The following is a 27,105-nucleotide window of genomic DNA, read 5'->3' as shown; positions in this document are numbered from 1 at the left end:
TGCTTATCTCTTAGAACTCTCTAAACATCTTATTCCGGGGTTTGGTATAAGATATAGATCAGATTAATTTTATTATATACTGATGCCTAACTGTCCCAGTAACTTTTATTAGTGATTTCTCCCCATTTTTGTGTTTCTTGTGGTTTGCCATATATCAAGCAGTTACCATACAATGAATATATTTTTGGAATCTTCATGTGTAGGCTACTATTTATTTAAAAAAAATAACTGTGATATATTTGGATTTCATTTGTGACCTGTCGTAATTTGAAAAAGAGTGCTTTTACAAATAATTAGTCGAAATTATTCTCAGCTAATTTTGTAACCTCTTTCTCCTAGAATTCTGAAGGTAGACTCTATCACCTGAGAAAAACATTATTTTATATTCTTCCCTCTTATTCTTTGTGTTGTATTTCACTGTCAATTGGTAGTTTTCTAACCTGCATTATTTCTTTCTTGAAATTTTAAAAATTATTTTTAGAAAGGGAGAGCAAGTGAGAGAGATGGGAGTGGGGGAGGGGCAGAGGGAGAGGGAGAGAGAGAATCTCAGGCAGACTCTGAGCTGAATTTGGAGCTTGAGTGGGGCTTGATCTCATGACCGTGTGTGCCATCATGACCTGAGCTGAAGTCAAGTGTCTGATTCTCAACCGACTGAGCCACTCAGATAATCCCTATTTTATTTTTTTCTTTTTTAAATTTATTTATGATAGTCACAGAGAGAGAAGGAGAGAGGCAGAGACACAGGCAGAGGGAGAAGCAGGCTCCATGCACCGGGAGCCCGACGTGGGATTCGAGCCCGGGTCTCCAGGATCGCGCCCTGCGCCAAAGGCAGGCGCCAAACCGCTGCGCCGCCCAGGGATCCCAGAAAATCCCTATTTTAATTTTTTTCTAAAGACATAGTGCATCATGCCTTAAGACAAAGGACACTGGACACTAAGAGAGAGAGGTTCACCCCAGTCTTTAGACTCTAATGCAGTTACTTTTCTTCTTATGTTACTCTGCTAGCATCATTACAGAAACCAAGGTATGATCCTGGTTTCTGCGATTTTAGCGCAATGCTTATCTAAAAGAAGGTCCTGCCCCATTTCGTGGCTGCCCTTTTGGCCACAGGATGGCAAGGGTTTTACAGATTTTCCAGAACAGTAGTCTTAGTGGGAATGTGGCTGGTTAACGAGAGCATGAGGTTGAGGGTTCTAAACTAAGAGCTTGGCTCTGATCCCAGGCTGTCAAAAAAAAGAATCAGGAGAGATAGACTTGTCAGCATAGACTTGTCCTCATGAGTGAAAGAAGCTGTTCAGAGCACATGCATGGAGTACTGCCTTTGAAAGAAAGTTTTATAGGACCAATATTTAGACATTACTAAGGCAAGAGGGAAGAAGGCATGGGTCGTTAGACTGAAGTGTGTGCTTGTTCTATATGGGGTAGCTTTTAAAGGGATTTGTGTCTCAGTGTCCTGAAGTTTTGGTACGGCTGGCAAGTCCTGTGGGCAGTGCCCTCATCTCAGAGCCGCTGCTTCAGAGGCCAGCCATGTGTAGGATGGAAGAGACCCGAGGATGTTTGTAATAGAATCCTTCCCTAGTGAGGCCATTTGCCTTTGAGTGCTAAAGCATTTTGCGGGCAGCCCCAGTGGCCCAGCGGTTTAGCGCTGCCCTCAGCCCAGGGCGTGATCCTGGAGGCCCGGGATCTAGTCCCATGTGGGCTCCCCGCATGGAGCCTGCTTCTCCCTCTGCCTGTGTCTCTGCCTCTCTCTCTCTCTGTGTCTCTCATGAATAAATAAATAAAATCTTAAAAAAAAAAAAAAAGAAAGGGATCCCTGGGTGGCGCAGCGGTTTAGCGCCTGCCTTTGCCCCAGGGCGTGATCCTGGAGACCCGGGATCGAATCCCACGTCGGGCTCCGGGTGCATGGAGCCTGCTTCTCCCTCTGCCTGTGTCTCTGCCTCTCTCTCCGTGTGACTATCATAAATAAATAAAAATTAAAAAAAAAATCTTAAAAAAAAAAAAGAAAAAGAAAAAAAAAAGACCTGAGAGCCAAGGGAGGCAGTGTGGGGGTGATACACATAGGTCAGTCACAGGCCAGGCTTGTATCTGAAGACAAAATGATGATCTTTGATGCCAAAAGGATTTAAATAAAATAAAATAAAGCATTTTCCTCTCAGATTATGGACTTTGTGACAGTATCAGGTGACTCCAGAAATTGAGAATGAATGCTTGGGGTATATTAAATTTTTATCAAATTTCCTAATAAGCCAGAAACTCTTGGCAAGGAAATTAGCAAAGACTTTACAATTATTTTAGGGATTACTTTATAAACTCTTGCATTATATTATATTTTTCTCCAGAAAAATGCTATACTTGAACAGTTTTCTTCTTCCACTTGGTTATTTCTTGATTCTCTCACTAGTTGCTTAATATATTTTTCTGATAGATTAATATTTGTTGCCCCTAGCCTGTGTGGCTGTCAGACTGATTGTTTTCCTCCTTCTGCTTATTTCCCTCAATTATAAAATAATTGAGATAACGGAACATACATGTAGTACATAGAACTGTAGCTCATAATAAATAATTGCTATTGTTTGCATAATGCTTTACAGCACAGAATGTATCTCACCCTCTTTGAACTTAACACAACCCTGTGAGGTGGGAATTATTGTGCAGCAATGCTTATGAAGGAAAACACTGAAGCTCAGAGACTGAATGACTACCTGCCTTAGGCCACAGAGCTAATTAATGGCAGTTCAGGACCCTGGCTACAAATCTTATATTTTCCCTGGCATATCTTCTGGTTTAAAGTCTTTTTGATTGAATTACATTTTATTGGAAGAGAACGGGAATGCTATTTTTTAAAATCACAACATATGGTGCTCAATTTAATGGGCCTAATGAATAACTGACCTAATGATGCAAGTTTTTTAAGGGTTATAACTATGCAAAAAGCATGTGTATTTAAAACATTTTAAAAAATTTATTTATTAGTAGAGACAGAGAGAGAGAGAGAGAGAGGCACAGGCAGAGGGAGAAGCAGGCTCCACGCAGAGAGCCCGACGTGGGACTCGATCCAGGGTCTCCAGGATCACGCCCCGGGCTGCAGGCGGCACTAAACTGCTGCGCCACCGGGGCTGCCCTAAAACATTTTTTTGAAAGAAGGATTTAATCTGTTGATCAAATGAATATAGTATGTTGCCTCTAGTTGAAAAACTTTTCTAACATTCAAAGAGAAAAAGTTATCCAGAAGAATAAGCTGAATAACTGAGTTTTCTGGATGCTATTTTATAGTCAAGTTTTAAAAATTTCATTTGCAAGATGCTTGCTGCCAGAGTAGAAAATTGAAATTGATTTTTTCCTATGAATCTGTATTCTGTGACCTTGCTAGATTTGTTAGTGTTACTAGTTAGTAGTTTGTAGATTTTTAAGGATTTTCCCTATAGACTATATAATATTATCAGCAAATTGAGATCATTTTACCTATTTCTTTGTAATCTTTATGGTTTTTTTCTTTTTCTTGTTTTATGCAATGTATTTGCTACAGTAATAGGCACATATCTGAACTAATGCTGTTGTAATAACCTCATTGTGGTAAGGCTTCTTTATGTCTGGTTTATAAAACCATAGATACCATGTTGGAGGATTTTATTAGAAATTAAAAAAATATACAATCTTGAGTTATTGGAACTTAATTATTTTTCATATATTTGTAGTGAGCATCAGTGCCTGTTTTGATGTTGAATGTGTGCTTTACTAAAACGTAAGGAATTTTGATAAGTGCTTATTGGCAGTTCAGACAGATCTTTTTTTAAAGACTTTATTTATGAGAGACACAGAGAGAGAGGCAGAGACACAGGCAGAGGGAGAACCAGGCTCCCTGTGGGGACTCAATTCCAGGACCGTGGATCACGACCTGAGCCAAAGGCAGACGCTCACCCACTGGGCCACCCCAGTGTCCCAATTCTGACAGATTTTCTTTTCTTTTCTTTTCTTTTCTTTTCTTTTCTTTTCTTTTCTTTTCTTTTCTTTTCTTTTCTTTTCTTTTCTTTTCTTTTTTCTTTTCTTTTCTTTTCTTTTCTTTTCTTTCTTCTTTTCTTTCTTTTCTTTTCTTTTCTTTTCTTTCTTTTCTTTTTTCTTTTCTTTCTCTTCTCTTCTCTCTTCTCCTCTCCTCTCCTCTCCTCTCCTCTCCTCTCCTCTCCTCTCCTCTCCTCTCCTCTCCTCTCCTCTCTTCTTTTCTCTTCTCTTCTCTTCTCTTTCTTTTCTTTTCTATTTATGATAGTCACACACACACACACAGAGAGGCAGAGACACAGGCAGAGGGAGAAGCAAGCTCCATACACCGGGAGCCCGATGCGGGACTCGATCCGGGTCTCCAGGATCGCGCCCTGGGTCAAAGGCAGGCGCCAAACTGCTGCGCCACCCAGGGATCCCCCAATTCTGATAGATTTAAAAAAAATTCTGTTTATAAATTGTTTGTTGGGGTGAGAATGATAAAAGCTTAATTAAAATCCACTTTCATTGAGGAAACGATGGCTAATTTTAAAGACTTTAGTTACTTATTTGAGGGGGGATGGGGAGGAGGAGAGGGAAAGAATCTCAAGTAGACTGCACCGAGTATGGAGCCCAATGTGGGGCAAGATCTTTTTTTTTTAAGATTTATTTATGTATTCATAGAGATGCAGAGAGAGAGAGAGAGAGAGAGAGAGAGAGGAAGCAGAGACACAGGCAGAGGGAGAAGCAAGCTCCATGCAGAGAGCCCAACACTGGATCCAGGGTCTCCAGGATCACACCCTGGGCTGCAGGCGGCGCTAAACCGCTGCGCCACCGGGGCTGCCCGCGAGGCAAGATCTTAAGGAGAACTGACCTGAGCTAAAATCAGGAGTCAGATGCTCAACTGACTGAGCCACCCAGGTGCCCCAAGGATGACTAATTTTATAGGTAAAATTTACAGAGAAGCATATTAAACAAAATGAGAGAAAAAAATGGGATAGAAAATCAAGCATCTAAAATGTGAACAAGGAGCACCTGAGTGGCTCAGTCGGTTGAGCATCTCCCTTTGGCCCAGGTTGTGAATCCAGCGTCCTCAGATCGAGGTCCGCATCAGACTCCCTGTAGGGAGGCTGCTTCTCTCTCTGCCTGTGTCTCTGCCCCTCTCTCTCTGGGTCTCTCATGAATGAATGAATGAATAAATAAATAAATCTTAAAATAAATAAAATGTGAAAAATATCCTTAACTGTTCATTGTGCCAGTATGTCTGTAATTAAATAATATTTGAAATGTGGCATAGAAGGATAAAAAGAGAAATAGATTTAATTTAACTCTTCCAAGCTGTGTGAACTTGGGCAAGTGACTCATCCTTAGTTCTTTTTTTAATCTGTAAAATGGCAATGATAGTAAGCTTGCCGTATTGTCGGGATTAGAAAAAACATACGAGAAGTGCCTGGCCCATATTGGGCATGGAAAAATATGTAGTGAGGGTTATTATAGGACTCTATCCTTTATTATTTATTCATTAAGTTATTACTGATTTGTTAAATTGTCATAGTTTAGTAATGGGTACCATCAAATAGCATGTATCACCCAAGGAAGAAAATGTTTGAATTGAAGAGCCCTGTCCTGCTAAAAGAACATAGAACTTTTTTTTTTTTTTTTTTTTTAAGAATATAGAACTTTATCTTCCTAGAGACTTACACTGATCCATGAGGAAGAATGATTGATAAACCATTGCAGTGGTGGTAGTTGGATCACTTGCCAAACTTTTTTGCTTTATTGTCCTTTACCCCAGTTTTGGAGAGTCAAGACAAGCATGTTTATTTCCTAGGGCCTCTGAGGCTCTGCCCCCAACTGGGAGATTGTGGGCACGTGTCCGGGAGCACCTGGAACCCAGGATGGGGGCCGGAGCTGCTACTGTAGGTGGAATGGAGCCCTGGAGGGTCATCGTAAGGGCCTATGACAGCCAGGTGGCCTTTTGCTGGGCCTTGTCTTCATCATTCACCCTCCTTCCCTTCCCTTTTTCAGTATCTAAATGACTTTGCAAGGTATTCTTGGCTAATTTTGTAACCTGTCTCTTTCTCCTAGAATTCTGAAGGTGGACTCTATGTATGCATGAATACATTTTTGGCCTTTGGAAGGGAACATGTTGAAAGACATTTTCGAAAAACTGGACAGAGTGTATACATGCACCTGAAGAGACATGTGCGAGAGGTGAGATACACGTTGGGAGAACTGGCCTTGATAGCTTTCCCTTACGGTTGCTGTGGTGTGGCTTAGCACATGGAAGTTTTACTTTGCCCATGTGACTACTGATTCCCTTTGATGATAGGAAACAAAAACATGACCGTTTGCAGAAGTTCATGTTTGCCCACACCCTACCTTACCCAGTTTAATTTTTCCTTTCCTCCGAATTTCTAGTTAGTGTTAACAAGACATGAGTCGACTGAATGAAGAAAAATTAAGTAAAAAATACAGATAAGTACACAAAGTCATGTCAGAAATTCTAAAATCAGAAATAAAAAATATTTGGATATTTTTGCTTCAGATTTTTTTTTTTTTGAGCAAGAGAAAGACCTCTCCTGAGAGCTCAAGTCCCTTTTGTTTCCCTCCTCAGTAGTAACCATGGCTGCGAATTTATTCTTATTCCTATGTAGTCATTATATTTTATTTATGTAAAAATATTTATGGATAGTCATGATATGTAGAAGGATTTTATGTGTTTTAAAGATATAGATAAATACTATCTTACTGTTACGTGTAATTCTGTGTAGAGCTTCCCCTTTTCTTTTTTTTTTTTTTAGAGCTTCCCCTTTTCATATTGTTCTTGAAATCTGTTCATGTTGCAATGCATCTCAATGTACTTAATTCATTTTATTATTTGTCATTCCTTCTAATGAGTACCTTGTCATTTGTTATTCTCTTGTCCTATTGATGAACGTTCTGATTTTTTTTTTTTTTTTGCTTGCTTGTGGGAGTACTTATCTTCATTTTGGCTAGGTATTGCCAAATTCTCCCCCAGTGTGGTGGCATCAATTTATACTCCTATCTGCATTGATTATAGATTCCTGTTTTCCCACATCCTCAACAACATTTGGTCAGATTTTTTAATTTTTCCTAATCAAATGGTTGTGGAGCGGCATCTAAAATAATTGGCATTTCCTTCTGCAAGGGTTAAACATCTTCATATATGTCTATTGGCCATCCTAGTTTTCTCTTCTCTGATTTTCCTATTTTCTTAAAGTCTTGACTTTTTCCTTCATTTATGAATTATTGTGTACAGAAGTTTTGAATCTGATGTTAGATTAATTAAACTTTTATGAATTATACCTTTTGTATCTCATCTAAGAAATTGTTTCCCAATTCAAGGTCATAATGATATTTCTTTTAATACTTTTGTTTTTGAAGTGCATGTGTGTTTGCATGAGCATATGTGTGTTTTAACATTTTTGGACTTTAATCCATTTATAATTTATTGTTGTATTTGTATGAAGAATGGAAATCTATTTTTTAAAATTTCCCTTACTGGTAACCAGTTGTTCTGCTATTCCTAGAGTAGGCGCAGTCTTTCTCAATGATTTATAGTACTATCTTTTTTTCATAGTTTAACTTGTCATTCATACTCAGGTGTATTTTGGGGCTCTCAATTCTTTTCTGTTGATCTTATTTTTCTGTGTCTGCATTGGTGCAGCAAGCCTTGATATCTGGTAGTGCAAGCACTTTTTCCAGAACTTCCTTGGATTTAGATACTCCTTTTTCTATGTAGATTTTAGAGTCGGTTCACCTAGTTTAAAAAATCCTGTTGAGATTTTGATCACAATCACATTGAATTTGGAGATTAGTCTATAATCCACAGCATCAAGTAAGCTTCATGAAGGCAGGGACTTTTATTTGTCCCTGTCTTCTTTTAGTTCTATGTCCTCAGCACTTGATAGTCCAAGCACATAGTATGTGCTTCATAAATATTTATTGAAAGAGTATTCAAAATAATATACCTCTCTATTTATTCAGTTCTCTTTTGTCTCCTTCAATACTATTTTATAATTGTCAATAAAAGAGCTTGTATTTTGTAAAAATTTTTTAGGTACTTTGTAATTTTTGTAACTATTGTTACTGTTAACTTTTACTTCTTCATGTATTTTAATTGGTTATTGATGTTTGGGGATGTTATTCATTTTCAAATATTGATTTTTTTTTTTTACTTAGCAATACTATTCAGCTTTCACTTCAGTCCAAAAAGTTTTTAGACTGTGTTGGACTTCTAAATAGTCAATGCTGATTTGGAGTTCATCTGATCGTTTGCCTAGCCTACCTAATATGTTCTCTGTTTAAGTTCCAGACAAAGGAGAGATTCCCAATTGCACAGTGGGCAGAGTAGGAGGAAGAGGAGGAAGAAAGGCCAGGAGGTCAGATAAACCATCAACTCAACGATTAGCTTTAAAATAATCTAATGTTGGTTTGATAGTACACGATTTACATTCACTGCTTCTGTTATGTGGGACCTAGCAATTCTTGTGAGGTCCACTCTGTCAAGACATATGTCTTAGTGTAAAATGATGAAGTTTTAGGATAGCATTGGGAGTAGGAAATGAAACCAAGGCTAAGCGGCTTGAGATAACTTGCTCACAAAGATTGTGGTAAAATCGCAGAATGCTGATACTCTTGTGTGGTTAGCTCTGATCTGAGCTTTTCAGTTAAATATTTCACTCTCTGACCACAACTTTCTCTCAGTTTAGCTCTCATTTATTCTGATTTTATTCTGCTGTTCTCCCTCCTTGCAATTTGTGGGTGGCCACTTCCCCTGTTTGTTGAGACTGCTTCTCAGGACTTGAAACATTGTCTTGCCACCAGTGCCCTCATGGGACCCTTATCCCCTCATCTTGCCTCCTTAACGGTTCCCAGAGCTCCAGCTAGTTATTCCTTCAGCGTCATCCTGGCTTCCGAGTGCTCTTGGCGAGCAACTTCATACCACTGTGGTCTGGAACCATGTCAAACTCCTGGCCTTCCCCCTTCTGCTAGGCCCACTCACTGGAGCCTGAAGCGTCTCCCACTCCAGACTCTGGATGCAGCCCTCAGAGTGCTACGAAGGCCTCCCTCATCATCCTCAGAAAATGATTTGACTGTACTTTGACTTGAGAAAACAGGAACCTTGGACAGCATCTTCCTGACCTCCTGTCTTGCCTCCTGGGAGGCATTGCATCTGGTTCCCACATCGCAGCAGAAAGCTATATTCTCTCTGTCCTCACAGCTCCGTTTCCTCCTTGGAAACTTGCTTTTTCCTTAACTCCCTTTTTTTCAACATCTCCCTCTTTTGGCTGTTTCCTCCCACCTTAAAGAAAACATACCACAAGACTGTCCCTGTGATTTGTGTCCTCCTTTGGTCATCCCATCCCTTAATAAACGTGTTTTCCTGTTCTCATCGTCTCTAATATACCTCGCTGGAAGTTCAGCATTGCCATTGGGTCAGTCTTCCCGCTAATCCACTAAAACTGCCAGGGATGCAGTGACTGCTGAGTTGTCACACTTGGTGGGTATGTTTCAGCCCTGATTTTACTTGGCTTTTTGAATATTTGAACTTATTTTCCTCTTGACTCTGTTCCTCTCCTGCTTTCTTTGGCACCATTCTCCTGGCTTCCTCCTGTTTTTCAGGCTGCCTTTTGTGACTTTGTCTCACTAGCATCTCTTCATTCACTTACTCCTTAAATATCCGTACTTCTTCGGGTGCCCTTTGATCATCTTTCTCCAGAAGCTTTTTTTCATCATCGGTGTTGTCTGCTTCCTTGTTTAACCATTGTCTCTGAACTGACTTTCTAATCAATGTCTCTCCAGAGCCAAAGATCTGACCATCTGACTCTAACCTGGCTTTTTCTACTTGAATACCTCACAGTCCCTCAAGCTCATTGTGCCCAGACTCAGTGAATAATTCTCTTTCTTAGAGTTATCCTTTGTCTTGAATTCTAGAGACCTGGAAAGCTTTTGGATTCTGCTTTCATTCCATGGCTAGTTATCTGGACCTCTCAAATGGCTCTGAAGTCCATCCTGTCCTCTCTATTCTGCTGTTTTTGTCTGAGGGCTCATCCCTTAAAAGAACTAATGCTTTAGCTTCTGGACTAATCTCCTCTCTTCCGAACTTGCTGCCTGCCATCCCCCAGTGTGCATGCTGCACCCAGAGTGACATTTTCAAATGCATGTATCTGCGGATCTGTGGGACTCTGAGGCTTAAATCTCTGGTATCTTCCTTTGTTGCAGGAACAAGTCCAAGATTTTTTTGCATGTGATTACAAGGCCTTTCATAATCTGGCCCCTCTAGCCTTTTTTTTACCCCCCTCTAGCCTTTTTTTTTTTTTTTAAAGATTTTATTTATTCATGAGAGACAGAGAGAGAGAGAGGCAGAGACCCAGGCAGAGGGAGAAGCAGGCTCCATGCAGGGAGCCTGACGTGGGACTCGATCCCCTGTCTCCAGGATCATGCCCTGGGCGGAAGGCGGCGCTAAACCGCTGAGCCACTGGGGCTGTCCCCCCTCTAGCCTTTTTGACTCTACTTTTACTCCACCAGCTTTGTGCTCTAGACATATCAAACCACTTCTTCCTGAAATACATTATGATTTCATACTGTTGTCCATGCTGTTTGTTTTCTCTCTCTGGGATGCCTCATTCCTCTCATACCTATTGTATTCCATGTAGTCAGCATATCCATCTGTCTGTCCATCATCTGTATATCCATCTATCCATCATCCATCCATCCATCCATCCATCCATCCACCCACCCATCTTCCTTCATCCATCCATCAAACAAATATTTGCTGAACAGTTGCTAAATGCCAGACCTGCTGCTCTTCTTACCTGACCAGTGCTTCCCACAACCTCCCCAGAACTGTCATTTCCTCCTTCTGATTCAACCTTTTCCACATTATTTCTTAATACTCATCAGAATCTATTGTGCTCTTTGTCTGCATATATGCTCTTCTACTTTGCAGGTGGGCTCCTCAAGGGATGAAGCATATCTTCATTCATTTTGCAGCCTCTTTGCCAGCCCAGGGCCTGACCCATGGGCACAGTCATGTTTGCTAACTAAGGGGTTCCTGTTTCTCAAACCCTGTTGATTTCTAATGGAAACTGAGCAGGCTCAGAGGAAGGAAGACCTAGTGGGTTTATTTGTTTTTGTTTTTCCTGAAAGGTAGTGGATCTAATCCAAGTCTAAGGTGTGAATGGCAAAATCCGGGAGAGCCTCGTGTTCTAGCACGTCTTCATGCAGCCCCTCTCCTTCTTGCTCCCTCCACCATCCTGCAGGAATGGAGGAGACAGTGGAACAATTAGAAGCATGCCATCAACTTCAGTAGAGAGATTGCAGGTGGCCTTCAGGACTGCTAAATATGCCTTTGGTACAGGTTTTATTTCATCCCATTTTTAAGGCAGGCATGTGTTGGGGAGAGGAATAGCAGCTCAGAGACCTTGGAGGAGGGGGATTCCAAGAGAGGTGACATGAATTTGGCATGAGTATTTGGAGAGGCAGGTTTTTGAGCTAGAGTGTTCAATCATTTTCACATCCCTAAAATGTGAACTATAAACTTATAGTAGAAGCTGTAAAAACTTCATGTGAGAATCACAAAGATGAGTCAGCCTTCAATGCCAAATAGTAAAATGTGGCAAAGACGACTCAAGACTGATAAGGAAACAAACTAAAGCAGCAACAAGGACTTGATGCTGCCATAACATGTGACCACTTGAAAAGATGCTGGGCTTTGACCCTCACACCATCATGTACTGGAAATGTGCTCTTTCCTGATAAATGAGAGAACAAACTATGGAAATAAGATTTTGGCCATTTGAAACAAAAACTTTTTAAAAAAGATTTTATTTATTATTTTAAGAGAGAGAAAGCATTAGCAGGGGTAGGGGAGGGCCAGAGGGAGAGGGAGAAGCAGACTACCAAGGAGCTCAATGTGGAGCTCCATCCCAGGACCTTGGGCTCATGACCTGAGTCAAAGGCAAATGCCCAACTAACTGAGCCACCCAGGCACCCAGAACAAAAAAATTTTTTTTTAAATTTTATTTATTTATTCATGAGAGACACAGAGAGGAGGGGGGTGAAGAGGCAGAGACACAGGTAGAGGGAGGAGCAGGCTCCATGTAGGGAGCGCGATGTGGGACTAGATCCCAGGTCTCCAGGATCACGCCCTGGGCTGAAGGCGGTGCTAAACTGCTGAGCCACCTGGGCTGCCCTAAAAAGAAATTTTTTTAAAGATTTGATTTATTTATTCATAAAATAAATGAGAGTCTCTCTGAGAGACACAGAGAGAGAGACAGAGACACAGACAGAGGGAGAAGCAGCCTGCTTGCGGGGGTCCTAATGTGGGACTCGATCCCAGGACCCCAGAATGATTCCCCTAGCCAAAGGCAAATGCTCAAACACTGAGCTACCGAGCTGCCTCCCCAAATTTTTATAATCCTATTTGAGAGTAAAATTTTTTTGTGTCAGAGGGTAATTAACAAAGGACTTCTTTTGCTTAACCACTTGGTGGACATTTATTTTGTTGCTGCTGGGGACTTCCACCAGAGGGAGAAAATACACAAAACCTCGGATTAGTTAGTGCTCCAAGAATGTTCAGGGAGGTTAATATAACCAGAATATCAGGTGCTGCTTATCGGTATTTATTAGCTCTTTCAACAGTAATTGTGCATGCCCAGGACCAAGCACAGGGACCCACGGGGCAGGGGAATAAGAGAGTTAAGACCCTTCACTCTGGGAGTGGGAGCTACCATCATCTCTCCAGAGTAGTCCCAGCATTGGGCATGGGCTCCAGCCTCTTGGCAACATGTACCAATTTGAAGATGAAATGGCAAGTTCATCTTAATCCCTGGTTCCACTTCCCTTTCTAGAAGGGCTGTCTTGATAATTTGGTGAGAATAGTCAGGTAGAACAATAACATTGCTCTTCGCCTACCTCCAGTGACCTGGTCAAGTTCTGGTTTATCCAGAATCTCTCATCAAGGTTGAGAATTTCCTCTTGGCCTTTTGTAAGAACCAATATGTAGTCTCCCTGCTCCCCCCATCGTCCATTCTGTAAGCTGCATTTTAACAATCTCTTGTTTTCTTTTCAGAAGGTAAGAGGGGCATCTGGTGGAGCTTTACCAAAAAGGAGGAATTCCAAGATTTTTTTAGGTAATGTAAATAGTTATTAATGGTGTGCCCAGATAGTCTGTGTGTGTGTGCATGTGCATGCTTGATTTGGGATAATCAGTTATATTTATTGTACAATATAATGATAAGAGGAACCCATTTAGCTTGTGATGATCTTCCTCCATTTTGTGTTTACCTAGTGGAGAAGGATGCTTCTGGCACCTTAGAGTTGGGTTTAGTGTTTCGCAGCAATTATACTTACAGTGACTGGAGAGTAATTATGATTGTTTTGGTTCTTTTTTCACTGACTTGAAAATAGAGACATTTTTTCTTTCTTAAATATTAGCTCAACTACAGACTTCATTCAGAGTTTGCCATTTTTTTTCCCACTAATGTCCTTTTTTTAGGATCCCATGTTGTATTTAGTTGTCACGTTTTCTTAATCCTGTCTAATCTTTGATGGTTCCTCAGGCTTTTTTTTTTTTTTTTTTGGTCTTTAATAATTGTGACACTTTTGAAGAGTACTGGCTGGTTATTCTGTAGAATGTTCCTCAATTCAGATTTCTCTGATGTTTCCTTCTAAGTCTGAGATAATGCATTTTTGGCAAGAACACCATGGAGGTGATGTGCTCTCCTCAGTGCATGATACTGGAGGGCATGTGACACTGAGATGTCTTCAATTGGTGCTATAATCTAGATCTCTTGTTTTTTTTTTTTTTAATTTTTTTTTTAATTTTTTTATTTTTTGATAGTCACGGAGAGAGAGAGAGAGAGAGAGAGAGAGAGGCAGACAGGCAGAGGGAGAAACAGGCTCCATGCACCGGGAGCCCGATGTGGGATTCGATCCCGGGTCTCCAGGATCGCGCCCTGGGCCAAAGGCAGGCGCCAAACCGCTGCGCCACCCAGGGATCCCAATCTTGATCTCTTGTTAAGGTGGTGTCTACTGGTGTCTGCTGGTGAAGATATGGTGTAATTAATAAATACTTTGCGAGTAATACTTTGAGACTATGCTGATACCTTATTTCTTCTCGAAGTTTTATACACTAATTGTATCATCTGTCAGTGGATCTTGACTGTAGCAATGATTACTTTGGTGTGTGCCTAGCAGTAATTTTCTTCTCCCTCATTCAGAAGAGCCAGTTTTGTTCATGCAAATGAGTACCAGTTTCTGTATCATGTAATCATGCTCATTTTTCATATTAAGCTTCTGATAGGCTTTTGCTAGGAGAAAAAGTGGCTTGATAATTTTTGACCAAGCAAGATTATATCCCTAAATGCCTAGGATTATTGTTTGAAAGAAATTTCAAAATCATTTACATGTTATGTTTTCATTTTGGTAAAAAAACCTGTACACATAATACACATGTGTGTATGTACGTATATGTATGTATGTGTGTATATACATGGGTGGGTATATACACACACGTATACATATATAACTGAGGTTCCAAAGACACTGGCAAAATATATTCCAGATTGTTAATAATAGCTCTTTCCTAGTGGTGGGATTGAGGTGATTTTTATTTTCTTCTTTTTGCTTTATGTGTTTCCATGTTTTCTATAACAAACGTGTTACTGTTGTAATGAAAAGACATTAATTATTTGAAAAGTAAAGGCATTGGAAACAGTTATGAAGCTGAATGTCTTTCCTGTTCTGATTCTCCATTATTCTACACAGGCCTCGTGCTTGCTGTCCTTTGTCCTGCTTTTCAATTGTGGTTTTCTTTTTCTTTTTAGATATTTATTTATTTATTTATTTATTTATTTATTTATTTATTTATTTATGAGAGACAGAGAGAGAAGCAGACTCCATGCAAAGAGCCTGACCCGGGACTCGATCCTGGGTCTCCAGGATCCCGCCCTGGACTGAAGGTGGTGCTAAACCGCTGAGCCACCCGGGCTGCCCACAATTGTGGTTTTCTTTATGAGGCTTATCCATAGTTGGTTTTTCCACCCTGGCCAGTTTTTGCCACCTCTCTGAGGTCTTTGAATCACAACTCAAATCAACCAACTAAACCCAAACCATCTCAGAAAGGGCCCCACAGCTAAAATGACTCGGTATATTCTGCTTTTTTTTTTTTGTTTTTTTTTAAGATTTTATTTATTCATGAGAGACACAGAGAGAGAGGCAGAGACATAGGTAGAGGGAGAAGCAGGCTCCCTGCAGGGAGCCCAGTGTAGGACTCGATCCTGGAATCCTGGGATCACGCCCTGAGTGGAAGGCAGGTGCTCAACCGCTGAGCCACCCAGGTGCCCCTGCTGCTTTGGTTCTTAGCCTTGGGCTTTCTGCTAAGAGATGATATGACTTCTGAACTAAATGACATCAACATGGCATTTTTGAAGGTGGGAATAATTAAACATTTTGAATTACTGGTATTATTTTTCATTATTTTCTTTGGTTGAATAGAGAAGTCAGCTGACCTCCTATATCCCTTACCTTTGTGTCTTGTGCTTGAGAGACCTTGCAGTTTGATTTCTCTAGTGATCATTTCAGTGGTAGAGGATATGATAAGGTAACTATTTTAAGAATTAATCCAAAAGTAAGCACTGAAGTTTTGTGATTCATACCTCGTCCATTTCTTCTTGGGAATGTTAACCTACTGTTTCATTTCAGCAGGTCCATTTCTACAGGCTGCTGTAGAATGTGCTCATTCAAAGTTCCATATCTTAGAAAACCACAGAATATACCTAAAACTCACAGTCCAGCAAATATATTCTATCTGGTCTCCACCAGTCTTTTAAAAAATTTAAGTTTAAACTCCATTGGCACTTTGGGGCTTGCCCCAGGCCCTGTTTCTCTCTATTGTTTGTTACCCAGATGCTTCACAAATTTATGTTGCCTACCTCCTCCCAGTAAGAATTTGGTTTTGCAAGCCCAGATTTACAGCTCCCTTGATATGATGTGTCATGTCCCTGACAGCAGTCACTTTTCTCTTGTCATACTGATCATAGCGGTCTTCAAGCTGACGTGGCCTGTGCATTAATTTCAAGTAAAAGACCATATAGGCTTCAATCTGGTTTATATAACAGAAAATTTAAAATATTGGTGACCTTAAATAGGGTATTATTTCTCTCTCATGTAGAGGATATTGGGAAGCAGCAAATCCAGGCTTATGTGATGGCCTCATGTTCATCAGGATCTAGACTCTTCCTGTATTTCTGCTTCACCCTCCATCCTGCCTTATGATTCTAATCCCATGGTCATTTCATGGTCCAAAATGGCTTCTGGAAATCCTGCCATTACATCCTCATTCCAGAAAGCAGGAAAGATGAAGGGGGAAGGGAAAAAAAATGTAGTCTCCCTGTGAGTCATCAGCTTCCTTATTTAGCGGCCTTCTCAGCAGCAATTAGGTTACATCTCCCCTGTCAGAACTTGATCATGTCGCCATACCATGTGCTGTACAAAAGACTGGAAAGTACATAAAGTTTATTAACTGGTTTCATAGAGTCTGTTTGAGGAAGAAGGGGGAATGGGAGCTAGTCGTCTCTACACACACTCCTTCCCAAGAGGGACATTGAGGTTGTCTCTTCTGGGACAGGAAGAGAACTCGGAACTCTCTTGCAGTCTCTTTGTTTCTTTGACTAGAAAGCACTTCTTCACGCTATTGAAATGTCCTCATGATGCCCCAGTTCTCCTCACAAAGTAGATGCAGCTGATTAATGATTTCTCCTGGACAGAAGCTTCTTTTTCCCCAGTTGCTTCATGACTTTGTGACCAGTTCCTTTTTCACTGGCTCAACAGTGACATTGAACTCATTGAATCATTCCATTATGGCCTCCAATGTTGATTTTATAAGAGAAACTGAGACCATTAGCTGGTGCAAAATGGCTTATCCAAGTCTCCCGAGCACCATCTTGCCCCTTAGCATTGAAGTCACTCGTCCCAATTACCTTGTTGTCCATTCAGGGGAAGTCACAGTTAAGGATCCTTCGCTCAGCTCTAGTTTTTGCTGGTGTGTGTGTGTGTGTGTGTTTGTGTGTGTTTATTTATTTTTTTTTTAATTTTTTTTGTTTGTGTGTGTTTAAATCAACAATAACAATTATTAATTTTTGAACCACTTAAGTTTTACACTTTTTATATTTAGGATTTAAAAACATTTTTAGAACAAAGTTTTTTTTGGATAAAGCTTGAAATTGAAAAGTTATAAAGGGCTCGATAATGAACAGTAAGTCTTTCTTGCTTCTCTGCCTCCTAGCTTACTTGGTTATTCTCCCTAGGGACAAATAGTATCTTCTATTTGCACATTCTTATATATCTTGTATATTCTTAGTATAGATATATATCATGCTTTTAGACTTTTTTCCTGTAGGCTGTTGGGGACCATTAATACTTAGATTCCAAACTGTGCTCTGAGGCACAGTGGAGTGCCACAGTGAACTCACAGGTGCACCACAAGATATTTTAACACTTCAAGGGAATAGCATTGATGCTTGAACATTGCATGAACTATTTAACTGGTATAGTTTTACTATCGAAGTATCCTATATTCCTTTCAGTGACTTCACCTCTTTGTGCAACTTTTTTTTTTTTTTTTTGTGGTTTCTATGATAAAAGGCAAGTACCATGTGAAAGTAAATGTGGGACAGGAAATGAGGGTGGCAGTGTTCCATTTGATTCAAAGAGAAGTTGTGCAGTGAACAAGAAGGGTACATATCCCATTAACAAGGGACTGTGGTTATTTCAGAGTGAAATAGAACATTTCTGTTTTTCCACTTATGTATATTATTTTCTTGGATGGTTACTAAGTCTTATTTTTTTTTAAGATTATTTATTTATTTATTTATAGAGACACACAGAGAGAGAGAGAGAGAGGCAGAGACAGAGGCAGAGGGAGAAGCAGGCACCACGTAGAGAGCCCGACGTGGGACTTGATCCAGGGTCTCCAGGATCACGCCCTAGGCTGCAGGCGGCGCTAAACCGCTGCGCCACGGGGGCTGCCCAGTTACTAAGTCTTTAGAACATAAATACTTTTTAAGTTGTTTGGACCCAACTACTAAATAAACAGAGCTATTGGGGATTTCTTTTGGCTTAGGGCCGCTGTGTATGGAGAAAGTAGGTAGCTCTGTGTCAATGTTTTTAAGCTAGAGAGGGACATTGTTAGATTGTCTTTTAAAAGATAACTTATAACAATAGGGGAGACTGTGAATTTTTGGACTCAGCTGATACAAACTTACCATTTTATGAGATAGAAGGAGAGAAGGGGGGATATAAGGGAGTCCAGGATCTTCAAAAAATACCCCAGGACTCATGATGTAGTTCTGGCCTAATCTTACATATTTTTTATAGTCAAGCTACAAATGCATATAGATGTGTCAATAACTGCTAATGTATTTAGTACATATCTTTGGTATGTCATTCAAACAGTTTTAAATATTCACATTTTTATTGATTTCTCCTCCTTCCCATCAGCTTTCAGAAATAGGAGTAAAGGAATCAAGTTCTTTGTGTCTGAAGTCTGAGACATCAAAAAACCACCACCAAACCTCAGAGAGCTTAACTTTCCACTTTTTTGGTTTTAGCCTTCATATTCATACTTGATGAGAAACAGGTTTAAAACAGAACATTTTTGAAATTTCTAGGAATGGGCCTATTAGGGAACTCCGTCAGATAATCCAGCTGTTATCTATAATGGCCAGAAGGTTCTAGTAAACTCCATTTTGCCACTTCCTTCTGAAGTAGGCCCCAGAACAGGGTCTGCGTTCAAGGTTTCCCCCATACCTTCTTGTGATGGTGAATGGTTGGTCAGATTTCACAGCACTGGATCAGTGAGACCTCTCACCTCTAGCCCACATATTAGTCTGGTCAGGCCGGGACACCTCTGAGCTGGGTGTCAGAGTCCTGGTTTGATTTAGGGGTCTTTTTCTTCCACAGTGCTGCTTAGGTAAGTCACTTCTCGGAAATGGCTGTGGTCCCAGCCACTTCTCCCAGGGATCTGAGAGGATCATTGAAGTAGAATTGGGAAGAGATATTAAAAACTTTTTTTTTAATTTAGAAAAAGAGTCCATTCAGGTATTGCCAGTTAATAGCCATAGTGGAAAGTAGCTGCTGGTTTGGTTGGAGATCCTAGACCTACTGGTCCCTAGGGCATAATTTCTCTGCAGGTTCCTCAACTAGATACTTTTGGGGTGGTAAGACTCTAGGGAAATTTGGAACTTGTAGATTTTTACCTAGGATTGTGAGGTCATATAGGAGAAACCCTAAATTTGTCCTTTAAAACCAGAAGTAACTTAGGTTACTTCTGCTGATTTTTCCTTAATTTGGATAAAGATGTTTGGGAATATAATGGTCCCCTTATATCCCATCGAATTAAAAATAAAAATAAAAAAGACAATAGACGAAGTATAAAGAAGCCCAATAAAGTTCAGTTTTTTTTGCATGGCAGTACTTTGCTTATTTTTAATTTTTATTTATTTATTTTATTTTATTTTATTTTATTTTTAATTTTTTTTTTAATTTTTTTATTTATTTATGATAGTCACAGAGAGAGAGAGAGAGGCAGAGACACAGGCGGAGGGAGAAGCAGGCTCCATGCACCGGGAGCCTGATGTGGGATTCGATCCCGGGTCTCCAGGATCGCGCCCTGAAGTCACAGAGAGAGAGAGAGAGAGAGGCAGAGACAGAAGCAGGCTGCATGCACCGGGAGCACGACGTGGGATTTGATCCCTGGTCTCCAGGATTGCGCCCTGGGCCAAAGGCAGGCGCTAAACCGCTGCACCACCCAGGGATCCCACTTTGCTTATTTTTAAGCACATATCTGCTACCAATTTAAAAAACCCCAAACCCACAGCTATCCTTGTGGTGCTCCTGCTTTGCTGTTGTCCTTAGCATATTGGGGTTTTTAACTTCCTGAAATCTTTCACAGACATTTACTGAGTGCGTGGTGTGTGCTGGGTACTGTGCAGGGGCTGGACATATCCAAGGTGAATAAGACCCATTCCCCGCTCTGACAGTTTCCTGTCTAGAAGCCTCTGAAATTCATATGTTCACAGAGGAGGATCCCCACGTGATATCATGGTCTTCATCTTTGAGGCGAGCCACAGGGAGGGGAAAGCACTTTCAATTAGGTTCGTTGTCAGGTGTGTAGAGAAAGTGGTGATGGTGATGATGGGGGTTGCTATCTGTGCAGCCCCTAAGACCTGCCAGGTCCTATCCTAGATGCCTTAAAACCTTACCTTGTTTAATCCTCTCAACAATCTTGTGGGGGTAGATAACATTATTCATAGCTTGCTCCTGAGGAAAGTGAACTTGGAAAGAACTTGCCCAGGATTACATAGTTAGTAAATGACAGAGCAGGATTTTTTTAGACTTAGTTTATCATTGTCTTTGGCCAGGTAAGATCTGACTTAGTATTAAGTGAATGTGTTTTCTGTGGACAAGAGACGCTTAGGTAATAATATTATATGAGCCAAATCTATATATAAAAACAAAGAGTTGTACTTCGGTTCCTTAAAATCGTTATAAAAGATGTAATAAAGATTTAAGAATAGAAAAAAGCTCACCCACTCACTGTTTTCATTTGTTCAGATTTCCTTCTGTTTCTTGTCTATGAGCATAACTTTTACAAAGTTGTTTTTACAGTGGAGATGGATTATGTATTTTCAGCATTGACATAGCATAAATATTTCCCTGTTTCTACATAGCCTAAATGAATATCATTTAAATAATATTCTATTGGGTTGAACACCATTCTTATTGAACATTTAGGTCCTAATTTTTATTATTATAGATATTGGGGCATTCACATTTTTGAACATATAGAACGTATTTATTTGAATCATTTCCTTCAAATAAATGCCTTTTGTTACTTTTTTAAAAATTTGAAGATCTAGTTGCTTTTATTACATAATTCATGAATTGGGCAGCATCCCATCTAGCAAATGCCTTTAACAACTCCCTAAACTCTTAGAAGCATTTTTAACATTGCTTTTTGTCAAACTGACCTTTATGGCTACCTAATAACGTTGGCAATGTCTTCATTTTGGCATTTCTGACCCTTACTGTTTGGAATCTTATTAAATTGTCAAGACCATGTTTTCCCTGTATCTCATTTTCTACTTAAGACTGCCTCCTTTAAAAAAAAAAAAAAAAAAAGGCCTGCCTCCTTTTGAGAATTCAGGAGCAGAGCTGTACACAAAAACATATGCTTTTTGATTAGAGGCAAACAACCAGGTGATTAAGAGAACCTAGATCCTTTGGTTCTCAGGTGTTTGCTTCATTTACGAAAGTCACTTTTTTTCTGTCTACAGGCTCATGTTTGTGTACCTGTTTATGTGTGATGTGAGTGGAATATGGCTCAATAGCTCCTGTCACCATAGTTTCAAACATCTAAATAGACAAACCTGATCTGGGATCCTGGCATCCATGCAAATGTAGGGCTGAAATGTCCATGTGAATATTGTGACAAGACATTTCCTTGAGCCTTCACTTAACCTTCACCAGAGGTTAGCCAAGCAAACAGGTGATGATTTGATACATAATAGGCTAGAGGAGCCCAAGTTTCTTACTGAAAATTCTGTACATCCTGAGGACAACGGGACTGCTTATATTATGGGGTTTTCCCCTCTGGTTTGTGATGCAATATCTTAATAATTCCTAGAAGGGGTAGAGGAGAAAGGGAGAGACAGAGAGAGGGAAATTGAAATTTTATTTTTAAATCATAGCTATCATTTATTGACTACCTATTATGTGCCAGGTCTCTTGTCTATAATTTCTTATTTTATTTTTCGTATAAGCTTTGTGAGATAAGATCTGTTATCTCCACTCCACAAATGAGGAAACTAAGAATTAGAGACTTTGTAACTTGCTCAAAGTTACGTTAAATTTTGGAACTGGAATTTGAACCTTGGTTTATCTATTCGGAAAACCCTTTACTTTCTTCCATATGACAGTGTTGTGAAAAACATTGCAATCCATTCTTATGCAACCAGGAGCCAGGTACCCAACAAATCATAATTAACGATTTTACTCCTTTAAAAATATTTAAGAATTGAATATCTAGCACCTGTATCTATTTTACTTTTTTAAATATTTCTCATCCTCTTTATTTTTTAGATTTTATTTATTTATTTATTTATTTATTTATTTATTCATGAGAGACACAGAGAGAGAGAGGCAGAGACACAGGCAGAAGCAGAGGGAGAAGCAGGCTCCATGCAGGGAGCCTGATGTGGGACTCGATCCCGGGTCTCCAGGATCACGTCCTGGGCTGAAGGCAGACGCTTAACCGCTGAGCCACCCAGGTGTCCCACCCGTATCTATTTTAATCGTAAAGCTGTATGGCAGGACTGTCTTTATTCATCCGTCACTTATTAATAAGTGTTTATAACTTAGGAAGGATGGGTAGGCCCTTTACTCCTGTTTTGGGGCAGACGGATGGTCATCAGAGGAGGGAATCGTAAATGTCATGCTCTTGGTTTGTCAGTCCTGTGGATTTCTGGCTTTCCCAGTGAGTGCTGCCTCAGTGGAGAATGTTCTGTCTTCACTTCTTGTTCTTTGTTTTTGTTTTTTCCTCAGATCTAGATACTGATGACGATTTAAATAGCGACGATTATGAATATGAAGACGAAGCCAAACTTGTTATATTCCCAGACCACTATGAAATAGCACTACCAAATATTGAGGAGTTACCAGCCCTGGTCAGTGAGTGTGCACGGCTGCTAGCTAGATGCGCGTGACTCTCTGTGTCAGGTGTGTGTGCGTGTGCGGTGTGTGTGTACTCGGGGGTGGGGAAAGCAGGTTGAATGAGAGAAGAGAAGAATGAGCATGAACATGAGCAGATTGCTTCTTCTCTGTGAAAGGGTCTTGCAGGGTGAGGTATTAGTAGTGTTGGGCCCGATACTCTCTGCTGCGTGTGATTTCCATTGCTGTGTGGGCCTGTAAGCATATAAACATTGGGCTGGTCGCTCCCTAGTGGGCTGGCCTCCCCCATGGTGGGTTGGCCTCTCTCATGGTGGGCTGGCTTCTTGCCACTTGTAATTCACAATATGTTGCTTAGATTTTAACACTGTGCCCCTGAGATGTACAGGGGCTGTTGAACGGGGGGTGTCTTCCTTTTTTTTTTTATATTTTATTTTATTTATTTGACAGAGAGAGAGCACAAGCAGGAGGAGTGGTAGAGGGAGAGGGAGAAGCAGACTCCCTGGTGAGCAGGGAACCTGACATGGGGCTCAATCCAGGACCCTGGATCATGACCTGAACAAAGGCAGACACTTAACTGACTGAGCCAGCAAGGCGCCCTGAAAGGGGTGTCTTCTAATCAGAGGAGTGGCTATATTTTTATCTCTTCTGTATGTTAGACTTCCATGTGAGATTTCGTTTGGGAAAAATAAGGATTTCTCTGCCAAAACAACAGCAACATGATTATAAAAATAACCAAACGTTTACAAATCACAAGTCTACGGGAGCTCCATGGTAATGTGAGACTCCTTGAAAGTTTTGTTCCTCAGGAAGACTAAGACTACTTTCTAGGTTTTAACATTTAGATTTAGTAGTGAATTTTTCTTTTTTCCTCTTCTCTTCCCTTGTTTTTTATGGAACAACTTTCACCTTTCTGAACAACAGAAAGCTGGGGGTGGCAGTGGCCATGTGAGGAGGCCAGCTTCTGTTTTACTTTGATCCTGTAAAGGGGCGCGGAACTCTGATGAGGACCCAACCATTCCTCGTGTTCATTCTTCCTTTCTTGTGTTGTCTCCCCACCCCATCCTTCTCTCTTTTGTTCTCTTCCCTTCTTTTTCCTCTTTTCCACTCTCTGCACACTCAGACTTCTCAGAGCCTGGCCACTGGAGGCCGGGGGTCAGGGTCAGTGGAGTTCAGGCATGCTAGTTCTTTCCTTCCCTCCTCGCACTTCACCAGCACAAAAGCCAGGTGTTCAGGCTGGGAATCTTCAGGACATTGTGTGACTTTGTATCTACAGCCACCTGCTCACTTGCTTCTGCCAGGAGGGGGGGCCGTGTTTGTGCTTGGGGTTCCCATGTCATTAGAGGCCAGGTTTCTACCATTTAACCTCTTTTGCCCCTGACCTACTTTATACCTAAATATAAGACCATAGAAATGAAAATGTTGTGTATTTAGCTACTGTAGCTCTTTCCTGTAATTATTATATGTGACATATCCTTTTTAGCGCTAAGTGCACAGTGTTTAGCAGTGCATAGAGAATTAAATTACCTCTCGTTTCTCCAGTTCCCTGTGTTGACTCATGTGGCTGTTACCAAGGATAAAATATATGAGTGGCAAAATGGTCTCACCTCATCCCATTACCTGAAATTATATACTAAAGCTTGTACCTCCAGGATCCTGAGAGTTCTTACTGCCTGCCCTGTTTAACATAGCTCTTTCATCTGCTGTCAGAACAGAAATAAAGAAGCACATTGTGAATAAATGTCATGAGAAATGATTTTTCTCTCACTTAGGAAGGAAAAAGTCTTTATGTGAAAGAGTTAATGAAAGAGGCCTTAAGTGTTTTTTAATTATTCCCATACTCAGAATATAATTCAAAGTGTGAATACTTTTACTTAAAGTGAAGTGTCGTAGAAATCTGAATCCCTCAATATATATTTTTTTAAATTTTTATTTATTTATGATAGTCACACAGAGAGAGAGAGAGAGAGGCAGAGACACAGGCAGAGGGAGAAGCACCAGGAGCCCGAGATGGGATTCGATACCGGGTCTCCAGGATCGCGCCCTGGGCCAAAGGCAGGCGCTAAACCACTGCGCCACCCAGGGATCCCCCTCAATATATGTTATAATTTTTAATAAAGTCTTTTAGAATTAAGAAATATATGAAAATTTTTTAAAAAGGAGAGGGAGAATTATTTGGAAGTTGGGGTGGAGAGATTGAAAGAAAAGCCTGGTCTTATCTGATAGTATCTAATAGGACTGATTTATATAATAGGATTTATTTATATAATAGGTGCTAGTTTCTGTCTTTTCATTCTTCTGGTACATTTTTGTGTTTGATATTCTGTTTTTAAGCTTTTAAAGATATTTATTTATTTATTTATTTATTTATTTATTTATTTATTCATTTATTTGACAGAGCATGGGCAAGTGAGAGAGAGAGAGCATGAGCAGGGGTAGAGGGAGAAGCAGACTCCCCACTGAGCAGGGAGCCCGATGTGGGGCTCAATCCCAGGACCCTGGGGTCATGAGCTGAGCTGAAGGCAGACTCTCTTTAAGCTTTTAAATAACAAGAATTATTGAGCTGAAAATTACCCAACCAGATGACTCTTCCTTCATCTTTTGAGCTTCTCAGCACAGATAAAATTCTGTTTCAGATAGGAACTCTGTGGATTGTACCAGGAAGCTAAACCGCCTCTCAGTGATATGGAATTCACAGAGATAATAGCATTTGGAACTCAGTAGGGATCTGATAACCTGAAATCCAGTGCCTCATTTTAGACATCAGGAACTCAAGCAGTGGTGTGCTTGTAAATATTTAGCAATGAGCTCCCTGGGGGAAAAAACCTGCTCTGTAGTGTTTGATGATTTCCATGGTGTAATATTTGCACCCTGGCTGATTTCAGATTAGTGTGATGTCTCCAAAAGCAGTGTTGAAAAGAGAATGTGCAGTAGCACACCATTATATAGTTTCCACGTCACATGATGTAAATGTAAATAACCTCAAGAGCATACAGAAAGTGTATGAGTGTAGAATGAAAAATGAAGAGTTTTGAATATTTGTTACTTTTAAAAAATATATTTTACTTGATTGTAAGTTTTTATAATTTAATTTTCAGTAATGGGTGTATTTAACAACCATCTTGCAGAATTTCTTAAAATTTAAGAATCAGTTCTGTGAGCCAGTTTGAGTCAGTTCCAGAACACTACTGAATTTGAGGCCTAGGAGACCTGGGATGCAGCCAGGACTAGTACCAAGTTTTTTCCTTCATTCTAGATAACAAATCTGGGGAAAAGAGAATTCCTGGCATAATTATAGGGTAAAAGATCCTGCTCTTCAGCTATGGTCCATATGAAGGGCTGCTAAATGATTTCAGATGATACTCTGAAAACACTAGATTAGTGTTTTATAGTGGCCCAGAAGTTTGAGGAAGTTTTGTTGAGTGTCACCAACAAGTATATTCAAAGAAAAAAGAGAATATTATGTTCAAAGCTTGGTCAGCATTATTGTGCATTGTGGAGAAGATTCAGAGGAGGACAGGGAATGGATTGAGATAGTCATTGAAGCAACAAGGAGCTTGTAATAACAGGCCAGATTAAAAAGATTAGGATGTGTAGCCAAAAGAGCTAAGGCAGCATGGAAGTGTTAAGGCAGTCCAAACCTGTAGGATCAGGAAGGGGTTTGCGGTGACCTCAACACTAGTTTCTAGGGGCATTCCTGGAAGGAAGTGGGAGATGAGTTTTGATAATTTTTAAAAAAGATTTATTTATTTGAGAGAGACAGCAGAGTGAGTGAGAACAGGAGTAGGGGAGAGGGGCAGAGGAAGAGGGAGAAGCAGGTTCTCTGCTGCACAGAACTCCGATCCCAGGACACTGGGATCATGACCTGAACCGAAGGCAGATGATTAACTGATTGAGCCACCCAGGTGCCCCTGACTTTGATAATTGAAAGAAATGGTTAATTCCGTACAAGTGCTTGTGGTGAGAGATGAATGGGAATATCTCTTTTAAAAGGTTTAAGTATATTTATGGATTCCTGACATGTAATGGAGTATAAGCTTTTAGGGGGCAGAGACCTCTTCTTTCTTCTTGACTGTGCCTTGCTCAGTGTCATCAGTCGGGAGTACCTGGGAGAGTTTGAGGCTGCTGCAGGAGACAATCTGATATTCGCAGCAGACCAGTGTGGCTGCTGTGTGGAGGAGGGGACAGAGAGGAACGGGTGAGGAGGCTGCTGTGTGGCCGTCTGGGTGAGGTGTTTTAGTGGCCGGGACCAAGATGAGTGTGAGTGAAGTTGAGAAGAGGAAGATTCCAAATAGATTTTGGATGTAGGAGTTAGAGGAATTGCTCATGGGTTGAGTGGGAGTGAAATGGCAGCTGAGGGAGCTTCCTTCATGGTCT

General features: G+C 40.4%; 1 protein-coding gene and 1 non-coding gene across 2 annotated transcripts in view; one reads left to right on the top strand and one right to left on the bottom strand.

The window, feature by feature from the left end:
- Positions 1-27,105, top strand: part of USP13 (ubiquitin specific peptidase 13) — a 118,999-nt gene that overhangs the window by 18,679 nt on the left and 73,215 nt on the right. The window contains exons 2-4 of the mRNA XM_041731763.1: positions 6,061-6,186; positions 13,073-13,133; positions 22,606-22,727. Coding sequence (XP_041587697.1) covers positions 6,061-6,186; positions 13,073-13,133; positions 22,606-22,727 — 309 coding nt within the window. The remainder of the gene's footprint in view (positions 1-6,060; positions 6,187-13,072; positions 13,134-22,605; positions 22,728-27,105) is intronic.
- LOC121477661 lies at positions 895-1,075 on the bottom strand. The gene has a single exon (XR_005984327.1). It is a non-coding gene; the product is annotated as a small nucleolar RNA SNORA81 (small nucleolar RNA).

Source organism: Vulpes lagopus, chromosome 17 (assembly GCF_018345385.1).
Source record: "Vulpes lagopus strain Blue_001 chromosome 17, ASM1834538v1, whole genome shotgun sequence".
NCBI classification, from domain to species: domain Eukaryota; kingdom Metazoa; phylum Chordata; class Mammalia; order Carnivora; family Canidae; genus Vulpes; species Vulpes lagopus.
Note: the sequence above shows the minus strand (reverse complement) of the source record. Positions and strands in the feature narration are given on the sequence as shown.